Source organism: Podarcis bocagei, assembly GCF_964188305.1.
Source record: "Podarcis bocagei genome assembly, chromosome: 2".
NCBI lineage: Eukaryota > Metazoa > Chordata > Lepidosauria > Squamata > Lacertidae > Podarcis > Podarcis bocagei.
Window position 1 is genome coordinate 108402315 of NC_138126.1, and position 27761 is coordinate 108430075.

Genomic DNA, 27761 nt, shown 5'->3' on the forward strand with positions numbered 1-27761 from the left:
GTAGGATTCAGAAAAGATTTCCCGATGGCAGGAAGGAACTGTGTTGCCATGGAAAACCCCACTGCACCTGCTGAAGGTGCGGGCAGGAATTACTAAACTACTGCTGGCAGGAATACCTGGAACCTTGGAAGGGAAGAATAGGGCCAGTGATAGAGCCACTGGATCAAAAATCAGTCTGTTTCCCTTGGAGGAACCGATCCAGGACTCTTTGCTGCACCATCCACAAAGAATAAAAATTAACTGCCCAGGTAGGCAGGAGCCGGCAGAACTGCGGATGTGATGGCAAATCTGCCATTCTTCAGCCCTAGTAAAGATTCTTCCCCACGGCACCATTTTATTTTATTTATTACAAAAGCAGAATAACACTGTATTCAACTTGGAGGTTCCCAAAGCATCTTACAGAGTACAGCAAGCCACAAGCCACATAATTACTAAAATCAACAGAGCGGCAAAGTGAACATAAAGCAGAAATTGCCTGCGTAATGGCATTGCCTGCCATTTTACATGCTGCACTCACTGAAGTGTATTTCACACATCCTGCAATAAATAATGTTGTATACTTATGTTTTTCTGCTCTACTTTTAACCCAAAGAACCATCAACCTTTTGGCTTTTAAATTGGCATAGGAGCAGGTGGTAACACTGTAAATGAGTACAGCACACTGCAGGTAGTGAAAAACTTTCAACAATGTGCAATAATTAAGGGAGTCTTTGTATTTCCTTTTGTGTTTTTGTATTAAAAATATGACCCCTGATTTCATTTGCAAAACATTGCAGGGTAACAACAACAACAACAACAACAACAACAACAACAACAACAACAACAACAACAACAACAACAATTTATTTATATCCCGCCCATCTGGCTGGGTTTCCCCAGCCGCTCTGGGCAGCTTCCAACAAAACACTAAAATACAATAACCTATTAAACATTAAAAGCTTTCCTAAACAGGGCTGCCTTCAGATGTCTTCTAAAAGTTTGGAAAGGTGACAGATTGTATTCTGTGTTCTTAATCATTTTGTTGTGTTTTCATGTTATGCATAACTCAAATTTAATTTTCTCCCTGCAGGTTTTGTGCCTTATTGGCTACGTTCCATCGGTAATTCTGTTTCATTATGTTGTCTCTTTCACCTTCAAAACAATACAAAACACCAAAGAATTTTGGTCATTAATTTTTTCAACAGTAAGTAAAAGTGCAGTACTTGATACATCTTTCCTAGTTAATGCAATTTAGTATTTTGATTGACTGTTACATTTAAGATATAATTATATGTCTTTTTTCCTCATTTGGGTTGTAGCTCAGTCCTGCAAGTGCATAGTTTGCTGTACAGCATGTGCATGCAGCATGAAACCAAACTTTGCAGGATTAATTATTTGTCTCTTAGGCACTATTTGCTGTTCCTTTTATTCTGGATATTACTTTTTGCTTTCTTAGCAAAAGCAATCTATACAGCTGGTTTTTCAGTAGCCCACATGCAAATGAATGCTACAACATTTTTTAAAGATGGATAAAAAGAAATCAAATGGTGCTCTAATTTTATTGTAATTATCTTTATTTCTTTTCCCTTTTCAGGTAGCCTTGATTTGTGTTATTGTTATTGATGTAGCTTTTATTCAGTCGTACGCAATAGCAATTATAATTCACACGTGCTTTTCTATCTTCATCCCAATATATCCTCTTATTGGGTGTCTCATTTCTCTAACAGAGGTAAGTTTGCAGTGAACTAAAACAGTGATAAATTTTGTCTGTAGTTTCAAAAGTCTGGTGTGCAGGTGGCAATACATTTGATTAAAATTTCATTCCACATCACTCACTACATGACTTAAGACTAGTTATGGGCAACCATAGCTGGGCTCAGGAAACTGAACTATTTTGAAAGTTGGAAAATAGGTTGTTGTTATTTCTTTTCTTTTTTTAAAATAAATTTTTCTTCAATACAAGTTAAAATACATACATATTCACAACAAAAGAAAATACAAAAGAGAAGAACAAATACATCTATCCAAGGAAAAGGAATTAAAGAATATTTTGTCTCTTTTCATATTTACAGTTATTTATATCTCTATAAAATGCTGTTCATGATAACACAGTGAAATGAAATGTAAGATATCAGAATAAAGAAAAAGGGAACAAAGAAAGAATAAAAAAGTAAAAGAAAAGATCATATATGAAAAAGTAAAAGAAAAGATCATATATGAAAAATTTATTAAAGTAGATAAGCACTCACAATACATAGCCATTTCCCATCTATATATACATTCAATTGTATAATTTCGTTTTGTCCTTATCTACCTTAAATAAATTGTTTCTTTTGAAAGAAAAAAGAAAAGAAAGAAAAGAAAAGAAAAATAACGACTTCCACCATTTACCTCACGCTTTTTTAATAATCCCTTTTTCAGAGCCTGTGTTCTTCATATTTTCCCTTTGGGTTTCCTTAATGTCTCACTTTGTATTTTTTATATTACGCACAAGATTATTCTAAACACAACCAGATTTTTGTAGTTGAGCCCTGGTTTTGTAAATAATCATTTAAACACTCCCATTGCTTCATAACCATAGTTTTGGATTTTCTCCTTATTATAGCTGTCAATTTTGCTAATTCCAGGTACTCGCAAAGTTTCCCCAACCATTCTCTTTTTGTTGGGATGCTTTCCTCTTTCCAATAGCTAGCAATCAAAATTCTTGCCGCTGTTGTCGCTTATAGAAATAAGTTAATTTTCTCTTTGTGGATATCTTTATCTAAGATTCCTAATAAATATGCCTCTGCCTTTTTTAATGTGATGTCCTTATCAATTTTTTTATTTCGTCATGGATCATATCCCAAAAGATTTTAATCTTTGGGCAAGTCCACCACATGTGATATAACGTACCTTTTGTTCTGTTACATTTCCAACATTTGTCGTTGTTCCTTTTATTTATTTTCGACAATCTGTCAGGGGTTAGGTACCATCTGTGGTGCATTTTTCTGAAATTCTCCCTTAATAAATCACAAGCAGTAAAATTTATATTTTCCTCCCAAAAAGTTTTCCATCTTTCCAGATCTATCTCATATCCCAAATCGTTCTCCCATTTTAACTTTCCCCTTTCGTCTCTTGTTCTAGGGTGGTTTTTGTTAATAGTCTATACATTTTTGCAAGTATTTTTTGATCGCTCTGTAGTATTTCCTTTTCTAATTTTGAGGTTTTATTTTCAAATCCCCCTTTTTATGTCTTTTTCATAAGTTGCTTTTAATTGATAATATTGTATCCAATTTATTCTAAATGTTTGTAATTGTTCGTAAGTTTTTAATTTAATATTTCCGTCTGCATCCTCTAATATTTCCCTAAACGTTGGCCAAGTCTCTTTTACATTACTCTTTAATGTTGTAGTTGCTTCCACTGGCGAAACCCATTGGGGAGTTTTCTCAATAATTTTTCCTTTTGTTCTTTCCCATACATACAATAGAGCCTTTCTGACTATGTGGTTTGTAATTTTTTTGTGTTGTTCTTTTTTATCATAGAATAAGTAGCCGTGCCGTCCCAGCCCTCTAATGTTAGGACTTCATTATCTTTTAATAATATCCATTTTTTTATCCAGCACCAACACGCTGCCTCAAAATACTTCCTTAAATCTGGCACTGTGAATCCTCCACTTTCTTTTGGGCCCATCATTACTTCTGATTTTATCCTTGCTTTTCCCCCCTGCCATATAAAATTTGCAAGGTCTCTTTGCTAGCTTATAAAATATTTAGTTCCTATTACAATTGGAATCATTTGGAATAAAAATAGAATTTTGGGGAGTATCATCATTTTAATCATAGATATTCTTCCTCCTAATGATAGTTTTAAATTTTCCCCATTTGTCCATGCTTTCTTTAATTTCTTTCCATTTTTAATATAATTATCCTTAAATAAATTTGTATTTTTATTTGTAATCCATATCCCTAAGTAGTTCACTTTATTTTCTATTTTTAGTCCTGTGATTTCTTCTAATTCCTTTTTTCCTTTCTCGCCTATATTTTTAGATATCAATTTCAATTTATCTTTGTTCAATTTGAATCCTGCTACTTCACCAAATGCTTTCAGTCTTTCCAATGCTTTATTTATACTTTCTTTTGGTGTTTCAGTTGTAATGATCACATTGTCTGCAAATGCTCTTTATAACACTGTGTCCCAAGACATATGCCCTTTATTTTTTCATCCTTTCTCAGAGCTATTAATAGAGTTTCTAATATTGTTATAAATAGGAGTGGGGATAAAGGACATCCCTGTCGCGTCCCTCTCTCGATGTCAAATTCTTCTGTAATTTCATCGTTTAGAATTAATTTAGCTGTTTGTTTTTTGTAGATTGCTTGAATTCCATTCATGAATCTTTTACCTAAATTTAAGCTTTCACATGTTTTGATCATAAATTTCCAAGAGACACTGTCAAATGCCTTTTCAGCGTCTACTAAAAGCATTGAAATTTCTTTACTTGGATTCATTTCGGCATATTCTATTAAGTCTATAATTATTCTAGGGTTGTCATTTATTTGTCTGGCTGGTAAAAATCCTGCCTAATCTTTTTTAATTATCCTTTTTAGCAGAGTTTTCATTCTATTTGCAGGGACTCCAGTAAATATTTTATAGTCTATATTCAATAAAGATATTGGCCTGTAGTTTTTTATAAGTCTCAAATCTGTACCTTGCTTTGGGATAAGGGTTATTAATGCTTCTTGCCACAAGTTAGGTATTTCTCCTTTGTCTAAAATTTCATTCATAATTAATTGCAATTTGGGTGTTATTATTTCCTCTAATTTTTTATAATATGTTACTGAGATTCCGTCTGGTCCAGGCGATTTCCCCTCCTTCATATTTTTAATCACTTTTTTAATTTCTTCAAGTTCAATATTTGAATTTAATATTGCATATTCTTCTTCTATATCTGGTAGTCTATTTTTTGATAGGTATTTTTGAATTTTCTTTTCCTCTTTTAATTCTACTTTATATAAATTTTTGTAATATTATATAAAACTTTCTTTAATTTGTTTTGGGTCAATGATTTCCTTTTCTTCATCAATAATTCTATTTATTACTCTTTCTACCTGTCTTTCTTTGATAAACCTTGCCAGCATCCTACCCGGTTTATTTGCCTGTTCAAAATATCTTTGTTTCGTCCATATAATTTTTTTCTCTACTTCCCTATTTATTAAATTTGATAGGTGGGCTTGTAAATTCTTTATTTGTTGGAGGATATCTTCATTCTTTGGGTTTTTCACTAGGTCTTTTTCTTTCTCTCTTATTTGTTTATTTATTTCCATAATATTATTATCTTTATTTCTCCTTATCTTTCCCATTTGTTGTATTACAAACCCTCTCATATAGGCTTTGCTCGCTTCCCAAATCATTTTTTTATCCGTATCCTGATTTTCATTTATTTCATAAAATTCTTTCAATATTTCCTTTGCCCTTTTAACCCTTTGATCGTCTCGCCATACCTCCTCGTTCATTCTCCACCTTCCCTTAGTAAGATTTTGAAATTTCATTATTACCGATACCGGATTATGATCTGATATTGATCTGTTTAGTGTTTCTGCTTTTTCTAAACTTAACATCAGCTTTTTTGTTAGCCATATTGCGTTGATTCGTCCCCCAGATTTTTTTGCCTCCGAGTAATGGGTTATATCTTGAACACTTGGGTTTTTTGTTCTCCACGCATCATATAAATTAAAATTCTCAATTAAATGGAAAAAGGAGAGTGGTAATCTACCTGAACTTGACGTTTTCTCTCTTTGCGTTCTGTCCATTTCTATCGATATTACTCCATTAAAATCTCCCATAATTACTATATTTTCATCCACATAATCCCATAATCTCTCTTCCAATTTTCTAAAAAATTCATCCTTTTTGTTATTCGGAGCATATATTCCCACCACTATGATTTTTCCTTCTTTTGTTTGTATTTCTACCCCAAGTACTCTACCTTCATCATCTTGGAATAACATTTGGGATTTCAACATTGTATTTACATAGATGACCACTCCCCTTTTTCTTTCCATTCCAGATGCTATATATTCCTGTCCTAGCCTTTACAACTAGCATTGTAAAACCATTTGAAAGCATTTTCTAAATGGTAATATATAAATGAACTCAGAATGACTTGTAGAAATATGAGGGGGGAAATATTGAAATAAGCATTTTCTGTATTGTTAGGTAGCAGAGAAGCTTGGTCGAAATATGGAAAGAAATACAGAAAGGCTATTGGTTTCAACAATAGCGGTAGGCACCATATTTTCCCTTAAGAATTTAAGAGATGGGTTGTCTGGATACACTTTTACATGTAATGATAAGGTGTTATTGTTTTTATTTTATTTCATAAAATGTATATATTACTTGCATGTAAAAAACCTCAAAGCGGTTTACAAAAAGGTGTGGGGCAGGTGAGCATGGTTTGGAGAAAGCTGCCTCTTGTGTCATATTTGATCCCCTGGCCGGTCAAGTTTGATCCATGGGCCAAATGTTTTCCATCACTGATCTATGGGGAAGAGATGGCCATAATCATGGTCATTAGAGTTATTTTGCTAAAACATAAAAGCAAGTGTATGCTGGTGCAACTAGTCTTGCCTCTAACACTAGGTGAAGATCAGCCATTTTTGATGTACTCTTCCTGACCCACCACTGTGGCATATAAATGATATTGAAGGATGTATAGCACAAGTTGGGTTGAGGTGTCCGACTAATTGCTTAAATAAATACCCGTATTTTTTGCTCTATAAGACGCACCCGACCATAAGATGCACCTAGTTTTTAGAGGAGGAAAACAAGGGGGAAAAAGATTCTGAATCAAATGTTGTTGAGCAGGCTTTGCGCGGCTATCGCTGAAGCCAGAACAGCAAGAGGGATCACTGCGCAGCAATCCCTCTTCCTGTTCTGGCTTCTGGGATAGCTGCGCAGCCTGCATTCGCTCCATAAGGCGCGCACACATTTCCCCTTACTTTTTAGGAGGGAAAAAGGGTGTCTTATAAAGCGAAAAATATGGTAAATAGTTGTGGAGACAACCGACAGATTGTTGCAGAAAGGGAAATGTAATGAGGGTCTTAAGATGCTCCATCACTCTAATTGTATTGTATTATATATTGCTTTGTGATGCCTCACGTGAAGTGTGATACATAAAGTAAATAAATAATAATATTTTATTTATATTCTACTTTTTCTTCAAAGAGTTCAAGGCGGCGTACACACTTACTCTCCTCCCCTTTATCCTCTCAACAACCCTGTGAGGTAGTTTAGGTTGAGAAGAAATGACTGGCCCAAGGGTGAGCTTCATGGCCAAGTGGAGATTTGAACCCGGGTCTCCCAGGTCCTAGTCCCGCACTCTAACCACTACACCACACTGGCTCTATCTTACATTGCTTTGTGGGAAGAGAGTGGAGCAATGTGCAAAGAGGGGGGATGCATCTAGGGTCCTTTGCAAAGGGGAAAATCCATTTTATTTAATGTGCTTATTCCTTTCTTCTCTTTTAGCCCTACTTGCAATGTGTCATTTGGCTCTTCCTTCTACGCTATCTTGAGGTGAAATGTGGAGGCAAATCAATGAGAAATGACCCATTTTTCAGGTTGGTATGCCTCTATTTACGGTACTGAACTTACTACACCAAGCCAGTGTTAGTCAGTAGTGAACTGCAACAAAGTATGCACATTAAAAGTCTCTTGGTCCATGGAGAAGTGACCACTTGCTGATGTTTAGGGCTTAAGGGAGGGCTGGAGTTATTACTTAGATAGGCAATACTTTTAGGGACGTTAGTGAAGCAATTGGAGTCCAAGAGTTTGCCCTGGGATCCTTGCAGTGCCACAGTTTTTTTCTGTTCATGATCTAAGAGTTGTGCCCTTGACATCCTTTCTGACACTACTTTATTAGGCAAACTAAAATATCACAGAATAGTGTGTATGCTTTCCTAGTTAGTGGATCAGACAAATATATTGTAGCCATCAGCACCAGAGAGTTTATTTGAACTTTCTCCCAAGTCAAACACTTCAATATGCTTTAGAATGAGAAGGAAAACAAAGCCTTCACACAGCTTCTCGGAACACCCACCCATCGTCCAACCATTTCTTTAGCTGACTGAATATGTGATGATTCTTGCATGAAAGAGCATTCTTCTTATTGCTGCACATAAGAAACTGAATCAGGGATAAATGGGATATTATCAGCGATTGTAGCGTGAATGCTGCCACCTTCTCATTCACCCAATCACTCTTTGATCTAGCAAAATATCTCACTTGTCTATTTTAGGTGTTTTTCTAGCCAATTCTGTCACAAGGTCATATTGGACAGGAAAGTATCAATATGGTTTCATGTAGGTCTACCTGATGGCATTATTTCTGTTAGTTCTATCTGTTCAGAGGTCCCAATGAGCAGATTTTAAATATATTTCCTTAACTTCAGAACTCCTGTGAAGCTGAAGGCCAGGAAATCGCCAGATGTGCCGTTTGACGAGGATGAGGATGAAGATGTTGTGGCTGAGAGGTTGAGGGTTAAGGAGATGACAACGAGCCAGAGCTGTGAGGAGGTAAATCTTGCTCTTCAGTATCAACCCTGTGAACCTACTGGCACCTGGCCGTATTGTAAGACCTGTATAAGGGGGGGTGATGTGCCTTACCTCTCTTATAGTGATAGTCTGTTTCAAAAAGCACAATTTCCAAATCACGAGTTATGCACCTTGTTTAACTAACAATCCCTGGTTAGCAGAAGACGTGCTAAGTTTATGGGAACTGAAAGTAAATGCCCATGAAATCCTTCTCCTGGCTGCACAGGTGAGCATGTGAGGTTGAGGCTTTGCTCAGGCTTGTTTCAACTTGTGCACGTAGCAAGAAAGCATGGTTTAGTTTTCCATGTGCGTTATTAATTAAGCTCTGTTATCTTTTGTTTCACCAGAAACCTGCCATTTTGGTCAGCAATTTACATAAAGATTATGATGAAAAGACAGATTTTCTTCTTGGAAGAAAAATCAAGAAGGTGGCAACCAATCAGGTCTTTTTTTGTGTAAAAAAAGGTTAGTTGTAAAAATAAATAAGTTGGGAAAATAAAATGCACCATCTCATTAAACAGAACTGCACATTTTACGTGTTTGCCTTTTCTTTTTCCAGGAGAAATTCTGGGACTGCTAGGCCCCAATGGAGCTGGGAAGAGCACACTGATTAATATGTTGGTGGGAGAAGTAGAACCAACCTCAGGCCAGGTATTCAAGTGCAACCTGAAGCTGGTGTCCCCCTCTTCCATCCAGAACAGGTTTCATAGCTCAGGCTGTAGTCCTTTTTTTTTCAGAGGGTAAAAAATGTTATTTCATACTGAGGATCCATACTCTTTTCTGGATATTTCTTTCCAGCTGGCATGTAAATACCTAAACCTCAGCTAGATGCCCAAAAAAGATTATGCAAGAGTGGGGTGCCCATTATTGGAAATGTTCATGCATATGAATTTTCAGTGCCTAACTCCTTTTTGGTTTCATAGATAATCTCAGAACTATGAACTGGGGGGGGGGGGTGTCACAAGACCTACTAAAATACATGGTTGAGAGTTGTGAACAGACTCATGTTTGCTTTGCTTCTAAAGCTAACACTTTTAGAGGGGGTACAATGGGTTTTCCGTTCATATGATATATGGCTTAGATTCAGAAATAGGCACTGGGGTGTTGTGACTACTCATAGAAAGGCTATATCCCAGATGGCTCCTGGTATATAAAAGAGTGATCATGTAGTAAAACCAAACCTGAGCATTTCTTGTCATATTTTTTTTTAAATTTAACTTTCCATACAATCAACTTTTCTGCATGTTAACTGCAAACTATATGTAAAAATATTGAATAAGGACTGGTATATTCACAGGTGCTGATGGGAGATTATTCTTTAGGCGAAAATAACAAGGATAGCTCCATGAGATTTATGGGATACTGTCCACAGACAAATCCACTTTGGCCTGATATTACATTGCAGGAACATTTTGAAATTTATGGTGCTATCAAAGGAATGAGTGAAAGTAACATGAAAGAATTCATAAAATGGTAAATATATATTTTAAACACTTCGTTTACATTCAGAGAAGTTTCTTCTCTCTTACTTTGGTATAATGTCTCCCTGAAAATCGTTGTTAGCTTCAACTTAAAAACCACACCCCACAGATTCTTGTAGATACACAGATATATCTAAGACATAAATTTGCATCATTTTATTTTTAGGCTGATGAAAGCTGTAGTTCAGATTCTGCTTTCTGTTATGTATCAAAATCTTCTGTGCTAGTTTGAAAGGTAATTTGTAGTCAACAGTCTAAGTTACAGACAAAATTGACAGGTTGCAAGACTTTTCTGGTCACATCTCTGAAAACACCATTAAAAAAACACTTAAGCTACCTGTGGCATACATCTTGATTATTTCTGTAGGGAAGATCAATCCAGTTAAAACCACAAATAGTGTAAAGTTAACTGGAGATCAAATAATACTAGCTAAAACACAAAATGTCATATGAAGTAATTTACTTGAAAAAGAACTAATGAGCATACGCTAAAGTTCTCTAATACTGGTTTCTTAGAATGTTTAACACTGTATACTTTTGTTTTTCTCCAGCATTTCCCATGCACTTGACCTCAAGGAACATCTACAGAAAAGAGCAAAGGACCTTGGAGTAGGAATCAAACGAAAGGTATTTGATTGTTGTTTTTAAGCTGAATTGCTAAACCAAAAATCCAGGATCAATAAGCCTGGATATGCATGACCACTGTGAATCCACACATTCTTGTTTCATATGAGCGGCAAAACAAACCATTGCTAATTATTGTGTGCAAACCCAGAAACTATGGTTAATCACCAAAGCAAGCCAGGGGGCATTAAGCCAAAAAACATTGCTTAATAACCTGGCTTCTTTTGAAGCTAGTTTCTAGGTTTGCTCACAATGGAAAGCTGTGCTAAAAATCTTGGCTTGTTCTGCCACTGGTAGGAAGGAAGGAGCAAAGTAGTAGGAAATGGGCTGCATGATGATGCACATCACTTGTGCATATCCCAGATTTAAGTCAGGATTTTTGGCTTGGCATTAGTGTTCAAATGCAGCCAATGGTGCATTGTATAATGGTCACCCTTCCCTTCTCTTTCAGTTATGCTTTGCTCTTAGTATGCTTGGTAACCCTAATGTTACTCTATTAGATGAGCCATCTACTGGTATGGACCCTGTAGGGATACAGCAGATGTGGTGAGTAACCCCAAATATCATGGAGGCTTTATGTGGAAAGCAATATCACATGTGTGTGTGGCTTATAACCATGCTTTGCTCATTATCTCTCTTCTGCTTCTGAACAGTAGGCTCAGTCTTTTTGCATCTTTACAATATACGTATCTTGAAGATACATGCTTAGATAATCTATCCCATATTATTGGCTGCCTTCCTATTAATGCTATAGGTGTATTCATGTATATATATGACAGATGTTAGCAGGGCTAAAACAAACCTTCTCCCCTGAAGAGTTTACGGTCAAAATTGGGTGTGGCATTGGGGAACACTATTAGCTGATCCTTTCCACCCTCTTTGCTGTTTCCTCTTTCATGTTGACCAGGCATAGGCAAACTCGGCCCACCAGATGTTTTGGGACTACAACTCCCATTATCCCTAGCTAACAGGACCAGTGGTCAGGGATGATGGGAATTGTAGTCTCAAAACATCTGGAGGGCCGAGTTTGCCTATGCCTGATGTTGACACACAGTAGCTTTGTTCCCACTGGCTGTCCTTTTTCTTTCACAGAACTTCCATGGCACCAGCTGCATGTCACGGCTAAGCGCTCATCCAGACTGCCTTTTGTGCCATGTTTCTAAGGCATGGGTTTAAAGCTCTGAGCGTGTCCTGGCGCTTTCCCCAGGAAAGCCTGCATTTCACCGCTGAATCAGAACAAAGGGCAACTGGGTTTTCCGTGAATTGCCATTTGCTCCGATTCAGCAGTAAAATGTTGGTTTTCCCAGGGAAAGCACCAGGACAAAAAACAAAGCAAAACGCTAAGACATGGGCCTTTAAAAGGCAGACCTATATCTGGAAAGTACAACGTAACAGGAAGTCTGGATGATCCCTAAATGTCAGAGGGAATGTGAGGAGAGAATGCATTTGGTGGCTACTCACAGTATACCACTGCCTGTACATTTCCCACTCACTTGCGGAAGATCCAATAAATGATCTTATGCCCTTTATATGTAACTGCACACCGAAAGAGCAACAATTTGTAACTTATTCACCATAGGAAAGCAATTCGGGCAGCCTTAAAAAGTAAGGAGAGAGCAGCTATTCTGACAACTCATTATATGGAAGAAGCAGAGGCTGTGTGTGATCGAGTCGCAATCTTGGTGTCTGGAAAATTAAGGTACTTCCTTGGCATCTTGAGTGAAGAAGCTCAGATTTTTATTGTTAAAAACAAATTTAATGCCAAAATCTATTATTTTGTTTGCCTGTCTCTCTCCCTCAAAACTGATAGGTGCATTGGTACAGTTCAACATCTCAAGAGTAAATTTGGCAGAGGATATTTCTTAGAAATGAAATTAAGAGAAGTGCCGGATTTACAGCAGAAGGAGCGTCTTCAAAGGATGGTTTTGCGCATCTTTCCAAACGCAAGTTGCCAGAAAAGGTAGAAATCAATAGTTGACGTTTCTGAGCATTAAAAAGAAAAAGTGCTTACCATTCTTTTTTCAAGCAATCATTTTAAAAATAAAAGCAGAGAGAAAATATTACAATTATAAGAAAAGAAAACACTATTGCCAACATGTATTAGTTTTCTATGAGAGCTCTTGTACACTTTGGGCTTTGAGTAATGCTTACTAGAGAAACATACCTTATAGACCAGAGGTTCTGGAAATGTGGTCCAAGGTCCACCAAAGAAACTGGCATAATAAAGCAACCAGCATCCCCCTTGTCTATTTTGCTATCATTTACTGAGCCATACCTGCAGAAGGCAGGAAGCTGCCATTCCTGTCAGCATTTGCTGTGTCAAGGATCTGTCCAAGCATGGAGTTAATTACCCCCCACCCGCTTCAGCTTGGCTGAATCACTCATTATTATTTTCTTGATGTGATGGGAGCAGAGAGGTGCACATCTAAGACTGGTGCTGATTTAAGTCTCTCCTCATAGAGTTCAAGTGAAAGAACCCTGAATTACAGTGGTACCTTGAGTTACAAACTCTGCTAATCTGGAAGAGTTACCTCGAGTTTAGAACTTTGCCCCAGCATGAGAACAGAAATTGTGTGCCGGCAGCAAGAGGCCCCATTAAGAACAGTTTCAGGTTAAGAACGGACCTCCGGAATGAATTAAGTTCGTAACTAGAGGTACCACTGTATTGCTATGGTTAATCAACACATTTTCATTCTCAAAATAGATGGAACTTGGTACATGGAAGGTTTCATCAGTGAATGCTTTGGCAACTAGGCAAGCACCTTGAATGCCTCCCTCTCGTATCATCTAAATACCTTCCTATTAGATAAAACCTCTAGTTTGATTCAGAGTTATTGTACCTGTTTGGCTATATTGTACAAAATGCTTAACTCCTGCAACTTTACTCCAAGCAATTTTGTGATTCTCATTTCTGCTAAGTTGTGGTGGTATGTACTTGTGTCTGTTTTTTGTGTGTTGCAGCATTGCCTCTGTTTTGGCTTACAAAATCCCAAAGGAAGACGTCCACTCGCTTGCAGTATCTTTTTCTAAACTGGAGGAAGGTGAGGCAACAATTTACTAAGTAGAATCTTCATCACTGAGTTCTAAGTTATCCATCCAAATCTCATAGTAATCTGAATTCACCCTGCCAAACTCCCACATTGTCCCCAAACACTATGTAAACAACACATGCTTGGCAGGGGGTTGGACTCGATGGCCCTTGTGGTCTCTTCCAACTCTATGATTCTATGATTCTATTCTATGATTCTACATTCCTTTATCCAAACGTTAGATTACCTACAAGCTTTTATCATCTCCCAGGCCATTTGCCTTGGTGCATGTGTCACCTTCTTCCCTTGCTTTTGTGAGGCATAGTAAAGTCAGAGCATTTTAAAGAGGCACAGGATTGTCTCCTGAGAAATAAACTTGCCATTCCCTTAGAGCCACAAGGTATGTTTGACAGGCTGCAGTGTCCTTAAACGTTTAAATCCACTGCACTACAACTTGACAGTGGCTTTCCCATTGAGGACAGCTGGGTTCCTGCACCCTGTTATGGCCACTTCTGGCCATACTGATTTTAGTTGATTGTGGGTATGTATTCTTTTGATGCCTATGATTGTAAATACTTCTTTTTAACATTTCTAACAGCAAGACATGCTTTTAATATTGAAGAGTACAGCTTTTCTCAAGCAACACTGGAACAGGTAATTTAACCGTTTTTCAAGAACAGAGCATGCCAGCTCTAGAAAATAAGTTTGAAATGTGGTGTCTCCATTTACATTTCTTATATAAAATTGTCATTTTATAATTCATAAATTATAATAATAATAATAATAATAATAATAATAATAATAATAATAATTTATTATTTATACCCCGCCCATCTGGCTGGGCCTCCCCAGCCACTCTGGGCGGCTTCCATAAAAACCAAAAATACAGTAAAATGTCACACGTTAAAAACTTCCCTGAACAGGGCTGCCTTAAGATGTCTCCTGAATGTCAGATAGTTGTTTATCGCTTTGACATCTGCTGGAAGGGCGTTCCACAGGGCGGGCGCCACTACCGAGAAGGCCCTCTGCCTGGTTCCCTGTAGCTTTGCTTCTCGCAGTGAGGGAACCGCCAGAAGGCCCTCGGCGCTGGACCTCAGCGTCCGGGCAGACTGATGGGGGTGGAGACGCTCCTTCAGGTATACTGGACCGAGGCCGTTTAGGGCTTTAAAGGTCAGCACCAACACTTTGAATTGTGCTCGGAAACGTACTGGGAGCCAATGCAGGTCTTTCAAGACCGGTGTTATATGGTCTCGGCGGCCGCTCCCAGTCACCAGTCTAGCTGCCGCATTCTGGATTAGTTGTAGTTTCCGCGTCACCTTCAAAGGTAGCCCCACGTAGAGCGCATTGCAGTAGTCCAAGCGGGAGATAACCAGAGCATGCACCACTCTGGCGAGACAGTCCGCAGGCAGATAGGGTCTCAGCCTACGTACCAGATGGAGCTGGTAAACAGCTGCCCTGGACACAGATTTGACCTGTGCCTCCATGGACAGCTGTGAGTCCAAAATGACTCCCAGGCTGCGCACCTGGTCCTTCAGGGGCACAGTTACCCCATTCAGGACCAGGGAATCCTCCACACCTGCCCGCCTCCTGTCCCCCAAAAACAGTACTTCTGTCTTGTCAGGATTCAACCTCAATCTGTTAGCCGCCATCCATCCTCCAACCGCCTCCAGACACTCACACAGGACCTTCACCGCCTTCACTGGTTCTGATTTAAAAGAGAGGTAGAGCTGGGTGTCATCCGCATACTGATGAACACCCAGCCCAAACCTCCTGATGATCTCTCCCAGCGGCTTCATATAGATGTTAAAAAGCATGGGGGAGAGGACAGAACCCTGAGGCACCCCACAAGTGAGGGCCCAAGGGTCTGAACACTCATCCCCCACCACCACTTTCTGAACACGGCCCAGGAGGAAGGAGCGGAACCACTGTATAACAGTGCCCCCAGCTCCCAGCCCCTCAAGACGGTCCAGAAGGATGCTATGGTCGATGGTATCAAACGCCGCTGAGAGGTCCAGCAGAACTAGGAAACAGCTCTCACCTTTGTCCCTAGCTCGCCGGAGATCATCAACCAGTGCGACCAAGGCAGTTTCAGTCCCATGATGAGGCCTGAATCCCGACTGGAAGGGATCCAAATTAGTTACATACCTAATGATGTTTTGTCACATAGTGGGGGGTGTCATCGGGAATTTATCCCCCAGAAGAAAAACCTCTATGTTTACATGTACAGATGATTTGTAATATAGCACTGTTGTCTGGTGGAGATTCAGAAACCTATAGTAGCTTAGAGCACTATTCTGCCTATAGGACTGGGCAGAATCCATGTATTAATTCATGTTTCTTATTCATTTTAGGTATTTATGGAACTTGTCAAAGAGCAAGAAGAGGAAGAGAGCAATTTTGGAACCCTAAATGGAACAATTAGTTGGGAAAGATCCCAGGGGGAGAGAGTTATTTTCTGATTTGTTTCACACTGCAGAAATTCAAGAGCTTCGCTTGTCAGGGTTTTTGCTAAATATTTGTTTGCTGTGGCTCTAGAGAACAAATATCTTACAGAGCCTATTCCTGAGCAACTGAGTAAACCTTCTTTGCCTTACGAAATATTATGAAATGCCTTTATTTTTGAATACTCTTACTACTATTCTAAGACTTGCTTCTTTTTTAAAAAAGTAATAATGAAAACCTCTATGATTTTATCCTTTTGTTTTGTTCTGTAGTAATGGTGGAAAGAGGGCAATGTACTTAATATATTGTTTGGGGGCAATTTATTTTTCAAGAAACTCATTGGCTTTATGGGAAGGACCATGGCTTGGGCCCCAGCGAGCTCTTCCTAACCCACTAAATTTAAGCTTCAGGTAAGACCAATCGTCCTATTTCAGTGGGTTAAGGAAGGGTTAAGGAAGGGTTAACTGAGTTGGGACTTACCACAGCGATTCCCAACTGCAGTGCGAATACTAAAGAACCTGATGCAACACTGTGCTTGCATCAGCTGAAGAATACACGTCCAGTCTGTGGTGCCTAGGGAAGATGATGATGTTGCCATTTTACAAATATCCAGCAATGATGTGTTCACAGCAAAGGCAGCATTAGCTGCTACTGACCTAATTGAGTGAGCATGAACCTTTGTTTGCTAGGGTCTGAGTTGAAGTGCTTGTTAACTCTTTATTGCACTACAGTGGTGCCTCGCAAGACAAAATTAATTCGTTCCGCAAGTTTTTTCTTCTTGCGAGTTTTTCGTCTTGCGATGCACGGTTTCCCATAGGAATGCATTGAAAATCAATTAATGCGTTCCTATGGAAACCGCCTTCAGACCAGGTCCGGGGACAGTCTGTCCCCCGACCTCTTCTGAAGGCTGGGGGGGGGACAAGGGCTTTTCTTCCCACCCCCAGCATTTTAAAAAACCCTGGGACAGCGGAGGACTTCTCCGCTGTCCGGGGCAATCTTAAAATGCTGGCGGGCGGCATTTTAAAATCGCCCGGGACAGCGGAGGACTTCTCCGCTGTCCGGGGCGATGTAAAAGCCCCTGGGAAGGCAGGCAGGGGGGACAAAGACTTTTGCCCCCCGCCCGCCTTCAGAAGAGGTCCTGGACCTCTTCTGAAGGCGGGCGGGGGGCGAAAGTCTTTGCTCCCAACCGCCTGCTTTCCAAAGCCATCCGGGACAGCGGAGAAACGTGCTGCCTTTCTCCGCTCTCCCGGGAAGGCAGGCAGGGGGGAGCAAAGACTTTCGCCCCCCGCCCGCCTTCAGAAGAGGTCCTGGACCTCTTCTGAAGGCGGGCGGGGGGCGAAAGTCTTTGCCCCCCACCCCGCCTGCCTTCAAAAGCCGTCCGCGATAGCGGGAAGCGCTTCCCTGCTATCCCGGACTGCTTTTAAAATGCTGGCGGTGGGGAGCAAAGCCTTTCGGCCCCCGCTGGCCTTCCTGGACCTCTTCTGAAGGCCGGAGGGGGGGAAAGGCTTTGCTCCCCACCACCAGCATTTAAAAGAGGTCCCCGGAGATTTCCCTATGGGCTTTCTTCTTGCGAAGCAAGCCCATAGGGAAATTCGTCTTGCGAAGCGCCTCCAAAACAGAAAACCCTTTCGTCTTGTGGGTTTTCCGTCTTGCGAGGCATTCGTCTTGCGAGGTACCACTGTACAGTACTTCAAAAAAAGTAATTGCACTTCCAGAAATCCCCTCATCTCAGTCAAAAAACAATGGGAGCACAATATGGGTTATGAAATAAACACTGCCCAATGGACTAAACTGTGGTCTAAACCTCCCTTTAAATCCATATCAGCCAAAAGAAGGCAACTCACATTGAAACTTATCTCTAGATGGTACCTAACAACCCAAAAGGTGGTGCTGACACACCCAGGAACCCCACCAAAATGCTGGTTGCACCCTTTTGGACATCAGTCCTACAAGAAATAGGCAAAATAACAAAACAGGTACTAGAAGCCACCCAAGAACTGGCCCTACTGAATATTTTCCAAGACAATAGGCACATTCACACTACAAAGAACTCATAACCCAAATATGCTCAGCAGCCAGGATCATCATAACTAGACACTGGAGGTGACCTTCAGGAGTGAACACAAGCCACTGGGACCAAACTGGGAAAACCTAAGCAACACATTGAAACTAGCATGGGGACAAACAAAAGAGGATGCCTTCACCCTATTGTGCCTCTCCTTTATTACATACAAAGCCCAAGAAGACAAGAACCCACCGACTGCATATGAATCAATATGACTAACTTGACCTAACAACCCCTGCCCCTCACCCATGCAAACAAAACTCACTGCAGTCAACTGAAGGCAATCAACCAGGCCTTGCCTCTCAATCTCCCTCACCGCCAGTGAAGATGTATGAATAGAAAGAGAATCTACCCATGTGACACTGACACAAAACCTTGCACATAACACTATGTAAAATAATGAACATTTAATACTCTCTTCTCTCCCCCCCCCTTCTCCCCCAACCTTTTATTGACTAAAACATTAGCATCTCATGTCGAATATGACTGATCTGTAGAAAGGACTCTGAACTGAAAACAGGTGCTGTTTGTACTCATGTAACCCAATAAAAATTAATTTAAAAAAAGCAATTGAACTTCAGAATTAGTGACAAGGCATTTATGGCATTGTTCTAGCTCCCCCTTTTGGGTTACATGTTCTGAACAACAGTCACATTGTCTAGAATAGATCTGGTCAGATGGGTATAGTCAGCATTTCATGAGCTCGAAATAAGTATTTTGCCTGCAGCCAATCACTTTAAGCCGTTATGAATTACATTCAATAATGTCAAAATACATTTTGATATATGTGTAATGTGGTATAAGACTACCAATGCTCCATTTTGTTTTGGATGGTTTAAACCATTACCATTGCAAGTTGCAAAGAACCCTGTATACTGCATGCATGCATACGTCCATTTGTTTAAATGGGTTTCTCTCACTTCTTCAAATGCAAATTGTAAAGGCAACATGACTAAATCACTTTATACAGCATATTAAAGCGTTGCATTATCTTTTGCCATTTTTAATGTCAACACACAAGATGTACTACATGTTTGACAGACTTAACTTTTTGTGTTCCGTTTTCAAGGTCTTTACAATTTGTAGCAGCACACCCCAGTTCTAATGTTTTGATAACCATGGAAAGCAATGAATCTGTTCCATTGGCCACTGGAATAACAAAATAGAGGAATAAACATTTATATGGTAAAGTCATAGTTGCATGTAATCAATTTAGGATTAGGTTGTAAAGAGAATAAAGTGGAGATCATATTATCACACCCCCATGAGAAACTGAATTTGAATGAAAGCCATACCTTATGAAATTAAAGATGTTCCAGCCACTGATGCACTCTATAGTTTGATGGTTAAATTGTGGGTTGTAGCAGATTTGCATTTGTTTTAACATGCATGCTTCCGGCAGACTTGCACAGATGTAGGGTGGCACCGTGCTGGCTTCATGATGGTAGTGCTAACAAATCTTCCATCCAATCTTCCATTTTGCTTTTTTTATTATTACTTTAAAAAATGTAGTACTTGCAGTTTACAAAAGAAAGATTAGTGCTAGGAGCTGCTTGTCTGGAAACAATCTTAGAGAAAGTATTGCCACTTTAGTTTACATACATCATTTTACTTCAATCTCTAACAATATAAACCCATGAACAACAGCACCAGAAACAGAAATTATGCTCCGTTACAAGTCTTGATCAACTGACGGACGTAACTTAGTACAATTTTCACAAATATATGTTCTGCAAATGCAAATATATATTTTTTTCAGATAAAATAGAAATATAATAATCTAGACCTCTTTATGCTTTGGCATTACAGATTAGTAAAGCACTCTTCAGCCTTAGCTATCTTTCACTCCCTCCTTTCCTTATGGTTTCTAATATCTATGTAAAGCGAGGTACTGTATTAGGTAGTTACAATTCATGAATCTTGTGGGGAATGTGCAACCCGTTAATTTTCCTGCCAGCTTCATATAGCTTTGATCCAAAAAGAATATGTGCAGAGCAGCTTGTCTGTGCCTGGAAATGTTAAATAGTAGAGGAACATCTTTCATTCGTGCAACCCTTCAGTTCTCTGAAGCTTATGGAGATAAAAAGGAAAGCTTAGAATCGGAAGCAAATAATCTTCTAGAAAGTGCTTCTGGTGAAAGAAGGAAGCATGAGATGGTTGGATTTTGAATGGCATATTAATGAAATGAAGTTCTATGGGTTGATGCAGCTAATTGTGTCCACAGTTACTATTTCACATACTGTATGAGAAGACGATACACTACAACAGTGTTAGATATTACTATGAAGTGTGAATAAGTAATGTTTATTTGAATTAAGTTTTAATGGATGTTGGGTAATGTGTTCTGACATTTGTACTACATTGTGATGCATTTGACATGGGAAGTTTTCTGTCTGCTCCTGTGGAAGTTAGTCTACCTGCCGCTAGGGGCCTTAACTAACAGCTGCGATAATTTCCGAATTTTCAGTTTGGCACCATTGGCTGGAGCTGGACTAGAGGGGCAGGAAAAAGTACATATTTAGCCAGGTGCTGGTTAGTTGGCGACAGCTAGACTTGTTGGTGTCATGGAGTCAGCCAGAATAAGACGGCAGAGGAAGAGCAGCAGTGAAAAATAAGGAAGGCCTGGGTGGAGTGGCTTGTGGGAAAAGACTTGCTGGGGATAGCTGAATCACAAAGGCATTTACCCTTTTCCAACCTGATAAATATGCCAAACAGTACAATTTTATGTGCTAAGCTATACATAATGCATTTTATGGTTTTAAAGTAGTAAATTAAGCTGAGATGATATAAGAATTATGTACTGCATATATTTCAATTCACCCCCCCCAAAAAAAAAAATCAAAACATTTTTTTCTGGAAAACAAATGAAAAAAAATTCCAGGGGATGGACATGTCCAGAAATGGTACATTTCATTCTCTACATATGACCAATATGGGTTTTGGTCACACAGAGCTATATGTAAAGTCCTCCCGTCAAAAGGCTGGACTCCAGTCTCACATGCCAAAGGAGACACAACATTATTCAGAGATGGGCTGCTAGATCCTTCTTATATCCTTCTTGTTTCAAGGGACCAGCACTTACTCCTGTAAGCATCAGTTTCATGTCCAGGTTGCGAACAACTTAAACATCAGCCTGCTGCAGCTGTTGCCATTCAAAGGCTGTGCTCAGAGATGGATCGAAACAATCACGTTCCTGCTCTTTGACAAGTTCTAGGAAAACCTGCACAATACAGTAAAAAAGGGGGGGTTCTTCAGCTAAGTAGTGATTGAAATATATCACATTCCCTTTCTTTGGATCATTCTGATGAAAATGAAGATAATAAAATCAATCCTATTATGTACAGATGTGACCTAAATCTGTCGTCTTTTTTAAAGGAGGGACCCTACTCCATCATGTCAGTTGCCATTTCCTTTCAATATGGCAAATTAATAGCAGCCTAAATCCAGAATGTGTGTCTAACTGCTCAAAAATTGTAAGCTGAACATTTTCTTTAAAAATAACCCACCCTGATGAACTCCATATTTTTTTAGCTAATCCAAGAACTCAAAATACAACAACAAAAACACTCCATGCATCTCCAAGGAAGTGGGGAAATCTTTCTACTGTCTGTACACAAACTAATGATCATGATAAGGAAAAGATGCTACCGGGAGAAAATCAAGGGTAAAAAAAAAAACACCCTCCCTTATTCAGGACCTGCAAGAAACAGCTAACTCGCTCCATGGGCTGGTTTCTCCCCTTTTTGTATGCAATGGAATCACATAGCTACACAATATGTAAAGCAGAAGAAACCAAGGAATTCACCAGTGGGTGCCCACCTGCTAGTTCTTCCCAGGAAGAATCTCCATTTCCCCCTGTTTAGTATGTCAGAGCAATGCCATTCCACTGACTCCAGTAGGGGCAATCTGAGAGGCCAGGGAAGCTAGCAATATTTTAAACTGGGCAGAAAAATCTCCTCTGCTGAGGTTTTAAGGGTGACCCTTTGCCTTGCCCCAGTTCTTTTCAGAGCCAGGCTCAGGAGAACTTCACCAGATCCCTAAAAGTGGTTTTGCAGAAAATTCCCAATTGGATAGATAATCCTTAGTTCTGCATGCAGAGATCCAGCACTGGCTGGGGGAGGCACTTGCTAAGCTCTCTTGGCGCCATAGCTGTCAACTTTCAGATTTGAAAATAAGGGATCAGCAGCCTCACCTGTTCCGGGGACAGTCTACAGGATATCTAAGAATCTGGGATAGGCAGCGGGAAGCGGCGCTGGAATAAGGGAATTTCCCGCAAAGAAAGGGAAGGTTGACAGCTATGCTTGGCACTACTTTTCCAATCCAGCAGAGGAAGCCAAATTGTGGTGAATGCAGCGCTACAAATCCCACCATGCAATTATATTTGAAAATCACATTACCTGCTCCAAGGTGTTCAAAGAAAAGCTGTACTCCTCAAAGCTGAAGCTTCGTTTAGCTGTGTGGATAAAAAGCCAATTATGTTTGGTTGACCCAAATCAGCTTGATAGGTTCTTTTCATGGGAATGTCTGAATTTCAGTGCCAGAGCATCTGCTTTTTATGTAGAAGGTTCTTTCTGGGTTACTGGAGAACCTTTGCCAGTCAGCAAAGACAATGCTATGATAGATGGACCCGATGGTCTGACTGTGCATAAGGCAGCTTTCCATGTTCCCATGATGCACCTTGCACCTTCATTCATGCAAGATGCACTTCCGTCTCTTCAACACCCCAGATGTTTGAGGATGCAGCATTTGAAGCAAGAGCACACAAACATGTAGAACATACATACATAAATAAATAAATAAATAAATAAATAAATAAATAAATAAATAAAAATTTGTTATTTATACCCCGCCCATCTGGCTGGGTTTCCCCAGCCACTCTGGGCGGCTTCCAACAGAATATTAAAATAAAATAGTCCATCAAACATTAAAAGCTTCCCTAAACAGGGCTGCCTTCAGATGTCTTCTAAAAGTCTGGTAGTTGTTGTTCTCTTTGACATCTGGTGGGAGGGTGGGTGCCACTACCGAGAAGGCCCTCTGCTTGGTTCCCTGTAACTTGGCTTATCACAGCGAGGGAACCTCTGAGATACAATATGCCTCTACATTCCCTTAATGTGCTGCGTGTTACACATCTTTCTAGAGGTAGGAAAGGCCTACCTAGTGAGTCGGAAGGAGGGATCCTCTCCACTGTGCGTAGAGGGAAGGAAAGGGGGCAATACCTAAATCAGGTGGGCATTAAAATATCTTCCACAAACAACTGCACAGTCTGTCTGTACGTACCTTCCTCTAACATGGAGAAGGCCTTTGATAGAGGCAGTGCGTCTTCCATTGGGATCTTGTAGGCCAACAAAGTGGATATCCTAAGGGGAGGGAAATCAACTCAGTCACCAGAATGGCTTTGATCCAAATGGAGTAAGTGCAGTGCAAGCAGACTGCGTGTACACAGCCCTGGTTGTGTGGGGGAATGGGGGGAGTTGAATCTAGCATCTAGATTCTAGAATCTAGAATCTAGCGCGCGCGCACACACACACACACACACACGAGAGAAACTTTTCCTGCTGAGCAACAAGACTAGATTTTTAAAGGGTCTCCTTGTGCACAGCCTTGGCTGTTGGCAGCAGCGGGCTTTGGGCTCTCAAATTTCAACGGCACCCTGTGCAGCACTAAAATTCGGCACACCCCAACCTCTCTCACTCTATTCTACAGCCTTCTGGTGCTTCCTGGGGCAGTGCACAGTGCAATCACAATGGTTGCACGCCACCCTAAAACCGCCTCTGCTGTTGGTTTCAAAAGGGAGCCACACGTGAGTTTCCTCATCCACCTATGGATCGAAACAGAAGCCACCTGAAATGGGGAGTGTGGGGCCGTCTCCAGAAATAACACCTGCTCAGTATGTGGCAGGTCCACGTGCTGGTTCATCATTGGGGCCTAGAAGGCTGGGGGACAGGAAGAAGCAGAAGGGCATTCTGTCCCCATCATGTTCATCTGGCCCATTACCAAAAGCTCAAGGAGGGTAAGTAAGAGGGTATACAAGAACATAAACTATAAAGGTAAAGGGACCCCTGACCATTAGGTCCAGTCGTGACCAACTCTGGGGTTGCAGCACTCATCTCGCTTTATTGGCTGAGAGAGCCGGCGTACAGCTTCCGGGTCATGTGGCCAGCATGACTGGTGAACCAGAGCAGCGCACGGAAATGCCGTTTACCTTCCCGCCGGAGCGATACCTATTTATCTACTTGCACTTTGATGTGCTTTCGAACTGCTAGGTTGGCAGGAGCAGGGACCGAGCAACGGGAGCTCACCCCGTCACAGGGATTCGAACTGCCAACCTTCTGATCGGCAAGTCCTAGGCTCTGTGGTTTAACCCACAGCGCCACCCGCGTCCCTCTGAAGATAAACTATAGTAACCAAAATAATTCAGGAAATTGTGTGTCAAGCTGCAGGAGAAACACCAGTTACCTTTCTTGACGAGCTGCATGTGGGAAGATCTGCAGAATATGAGTATTCAGAAGCTCTCCATGGTCCACGCCCTTAACTTTTATTTGGAGCAAATAATTTTTGCCAAATTTGCTTTTCAGATACTGAATAGAACCAAGACACCTGCAGAAGGATGGAATCAGCATTTGTGACATTTGGATTTGGGGATTGAAGATAATGTTTTGTTATAGAAAATGGTTTTGTTGAGGGTTATATTGGAGTGGATGAAGTTATTATTGTTTATATATAGCGGACAGATGAAGAATGGGAAGTTCTTTAGTTTCTGAACTTTTCGTCTTTCTTTCTTTCTTGCTATGTTTTTATCTTATTTTGATCAATGCTGATAAAAAAGATATTTGATATTAAGTTTTGTATTTTTCTTTATAAACTCTAATAAAATTTATTTTAAAAACACACTTTAGACAGTTATTGTCAAAAACGTAACAAATTATAAGTTGAACACGGCGAGCTTCAGAATCAGAAGAATCTTTGCATCAGCCACTAGCCATAGCAATAAAATAAAATATAATGTACTGGAGATAGAGGTAAAAACTTAAGTATAAAGCAAGCTTCTTATGAGAAGGTGGAAAAAGAATAAGAAGAATATTTCACCCCATCAACACATCAGCTGTTTATGGTATCCTAATATGCTGGAAAACAAAATGCAAGTTGAAGTTCACCTGAGCTGTCCAGTCACCATGATGGCTACTCTGTCACACACCGCCTCAGCTTCTTCCATGTGATGAGTTGTCAAAATGGCTCCTTGGTCTTTGTCCTTCAGCGCAGTGAGGATTGCTTTCCTGCAGTCAACATAAGATTTACTAGGGTGGGGTATTGTTGAAGGAGCCGTAAACGGCCTGTTCCTAGCAGACATTATTGTCTGGTACAGTGGTACCTCGGGTTAAGTACTTAATTCGTTCCAGAGGTCCACACTTAACCTGAAACTGTTCTTAACCTGAAGCACCACTAGATAATGGGGCCTCCTGCTGCCGCCGCGCCACCAGAGCACGATTTCTGTTCTCATCCTGAAGCAAAGTTCTTAACCTGAGGTACTATTTCTGGGTTAGCGGAGTGTGTAACCTGAAGCATATGTAACCTGAAGCGTATGTAACCTGAGGTACCACTGTATTTCAAAAAAACACTGAACAAATTCACAATATTTACTCGGATTCCTAAATGCAAGTACATCATTATAAGTATACGTTTTGTTTTGAGTGATATGCTATTATGTATTGCAAATTCACAAACCTGGTTTGAAATATTAAGTGTATGAGTCACTCACCACACTTGGCGCTTTCCTTTAGGATCCATTCCTGCTGTTGGTTCATCTAATAGCATCACTGCAGGATTACTCAGCATGCTCAGGGCAAAGCATAACTTAAATGAAGGAAACAATAATAACCATTTAAAGTTGCTTCAAACATTTGATAGGATATAATTTTTTTGGGGGGGGGAGTAAGTACAAATACAACTAAAAATATTTGCAGAGGGTTCTGGACGACAGATGAGTCTGTGGTGACAGTTGCCCAGGTGCAGAAACCCAGAAAATTATCAATATGTGAGTGAGAACTAGTGATTGTAAGAAGGCGTTGTTTTCTCTTCCAAACACTGATTCTATTGTGCTGTAGTTTCTCTTCTGCCCAAACTGCATTATCTGTCTCACAGTCCACTGTGGCAAAATTATTCGTTTCAGTGCAAAGGAAGCAACGGGGGAAAGAATAATGAATTATGTATTGTTTGTGGACTGAAACAACAACAGTAAATGCAAAACAAAGTGGTACATGCTGAGTTCATTTCCATTTCGGAAACAGGATGGATAAACAAGCATTGGCAATTTCTGCTCTCATTACCGCTTTTGTCAGAATTCTCCAACGTCCCTAGCGAGACCAAACTAAAACATGCCGAATGCTTGGACAGGCAAATAAGCCAGTAAGAGATTTTGATAATACATTTCATCTAGGAACCCTTTTCCCTTGAAGAAACTGAGGTTGGTGGGCAAGCAAGGCAATTAGGACTTCCAACGATAATTTTCAGTCCCAAAGTTTTGAATGGACACACCCTGGTAAGACTGCAACATATTTAGAGCAGAAGGTCTGTTAAGAACTAAGGTGTGGATATGTTGTTTAAATTATCGAGACAGCAATCTGCCCCATGGACTACATTGTTCTGTGTGGGCAAGGAGGAAAATAGGCAGTGCAGTGGCAAAGAACTAGCGCTGACTGAGCAACAAACCCAAGTACCTTGTGATGCCGCTTGGTCTCTATCCATTAGCCAACATTAAATATTTGGCAACCGGTTCAAGAAACTAACAAAACACAGAACTTACTTTCCTTCTCAGCCCAGCAGGTAATGCCTTAGCTGCCGTTTTCAAATAGTCCTGGAGTTCTAGAGCTTGAACTATTCTGAAAGAAAGGGCAGAAGAAACGAAACGACATCTGGAGTATTCTAGAATGGATCTCTTTTGATTTTGAGCTATAATGAGTTAAAAAAGGTATTTAAATATACCTTTGTTAAGAAACCAGAGGCCTTCCTCTTGGGCATTGTCGGCCAGAAAGTGTTAAAGAAGGACAGAACTTTTTTTATGTATGCAACTACAGCAGCAAGAATACTTATTGCAAAGCACTGGAAGACACAAGATTTGCCCACACTGGAAGAGTGGCAGACGCAACTGATGGACTATATGGAACTGGCTGAAATGACTGGCAGAATCCGAGACTTGGGAGAAGAAACAATGGAAGAGGACTGGAAAAAATTTAAGGACTATTTACAAAAACAATATAAGTTGTATGAATGCTAAGAACTTGCACGATCCAGAAAACTTCGGCTCCAGCAATTAGATTTTGTGAAACAGAAAATTACCGTATTTTTCGCTCTATAACACGCACCCAACCATAACACACACGTAGTTTTTAGAGGAGGAAAATCCGTAGGCATGCCACCCGTAGGCATTCCCTCCATAACACGTACAGACATTTCACCTTACTTTCTAGGAGGAAAAAAGTGAGTGTTATGGTGCAAAAAATACGGTAAGTTATAAGTAAGAAAAGGTCGAAATTTAAAGTAATACTATGTTTAATTTAAGGTACAAGTAATTGATAAA

The 27761-nt window shown here is 40.0% G+C and overlaps 2 protein-coding genes across 10 annotated transcripts in view; one reads left to right on the forward strand and one right to left on the reverse strand.

Annotated features, from left to right (window-relative positions):
• LOC308580071 (cholesterol transporter ABCA5-like) overlaps positions 1 to 16278 on the forward strand; it is a 52953-nt gene extending 36675 nt beyond the window's left edge. For 7 of the 8 annotated variants that reach the window (XM_081181245.1, XM_081181242.1, XM_081181240.1 and 4 more), the window contains 15 exons: positions 1070 to 1183; positions 1574 to 1708; positions 6172 to 6237; positions 7483 to 7574; positions 8405 to 8528; positions 8894 to 9011; positions 9106 to 9197; positions 9844 to 10019; positions 10579 to 10654; positions 11103 to 11197; positions 12231 to 12350; positions 12462 to 12611; positions 13613 to 13692; positions 14279 to 14334; positions 16032 to 16278. In XM_081181245.1, the coding sequence (XP_081037371.1) occupies positions 1070 to 1183; positions 1574 to 1708; positions 6172 to 6237; positions 7483 to 7574; positions 8405 to 8528; positions 8894 to 9011; positions 9106 to 9197; positions 9844 to 10019; positions 10579 to 10654; positions 11103 to 11197; positions 12231 to 12350; positions 12462 to 12611; positions 13613 to 13692; positions 14279 to 14334; positions 16032 to 16139 (1602 nt within the window). In that variant the 3' untranslated portion in view covers positions 16140 to 16278. The remainder of the gene's footprint in view (positions 1 to 1069; positions 1184 to 1573; positions 1709 to 6171; positions 6238 to 7482; positions 7575 to 8404; positions 8529 to 8893; positions 9012 to 9105; positions 9198 to 9843; positions 10020 to 10578; positions 10655 to 11102; positions 11198 to 12230; positions 12351 to 12461; positions 12612 to 13612; positions 13693 to 14278; positions 14335 to 16031) is intronic. The other variant, XM_081181247.1, reaches the window with a different exon arrangement.
• Positions 16279 to 18770: 2492 nt separating this feature from the next.
• Positions 18771 to 27761, reverse strand: part of LOC308580074 (ABC-type organic anion transporter ABCA8-like) — a 63306-nt gene continuing 54315 nt past the window's right edge. Inside the window, exons 31-38 of one of the 2 annotated variants that reach the window (XM_081181254.1) lie at positions 26988 to 27063; positions 25944 to 26038; positions 25342 to 25461; positions 24644 to 24784; positions 23465 to 23544; positions 22585 to 22640; positions 21270 to 21407; positions 18771 to 19336 (exon numbers count right to left, since the gene is read on the reverse strand). In XM_081181254.1, coding sequence (XP_081037380.1) covers positions 21309 to 21407; positions 22585 to 22640; positions 23465 to 23544; positions 24644 to 24784; positions 25342 to 25461; positions 25944 to 26038; positions 26988 to 27063 — 667 coding nt within the window. In that variant the 3' untranslated portion in view covers positions 18771 to 19336; positions 21270 to 21308. Of the gene's footprint in view, positions 21408 to 22584; positions 22641 to 23464; positions 23545 to 24643; positions 24785 to 25341; positions 25462 to 25943; positions 26039 to 26987; positions 27064 to 27761 lie in introns of both variants that reach the window. The other variant, XM_081181253.1, reaches the window with a different exon arrangement.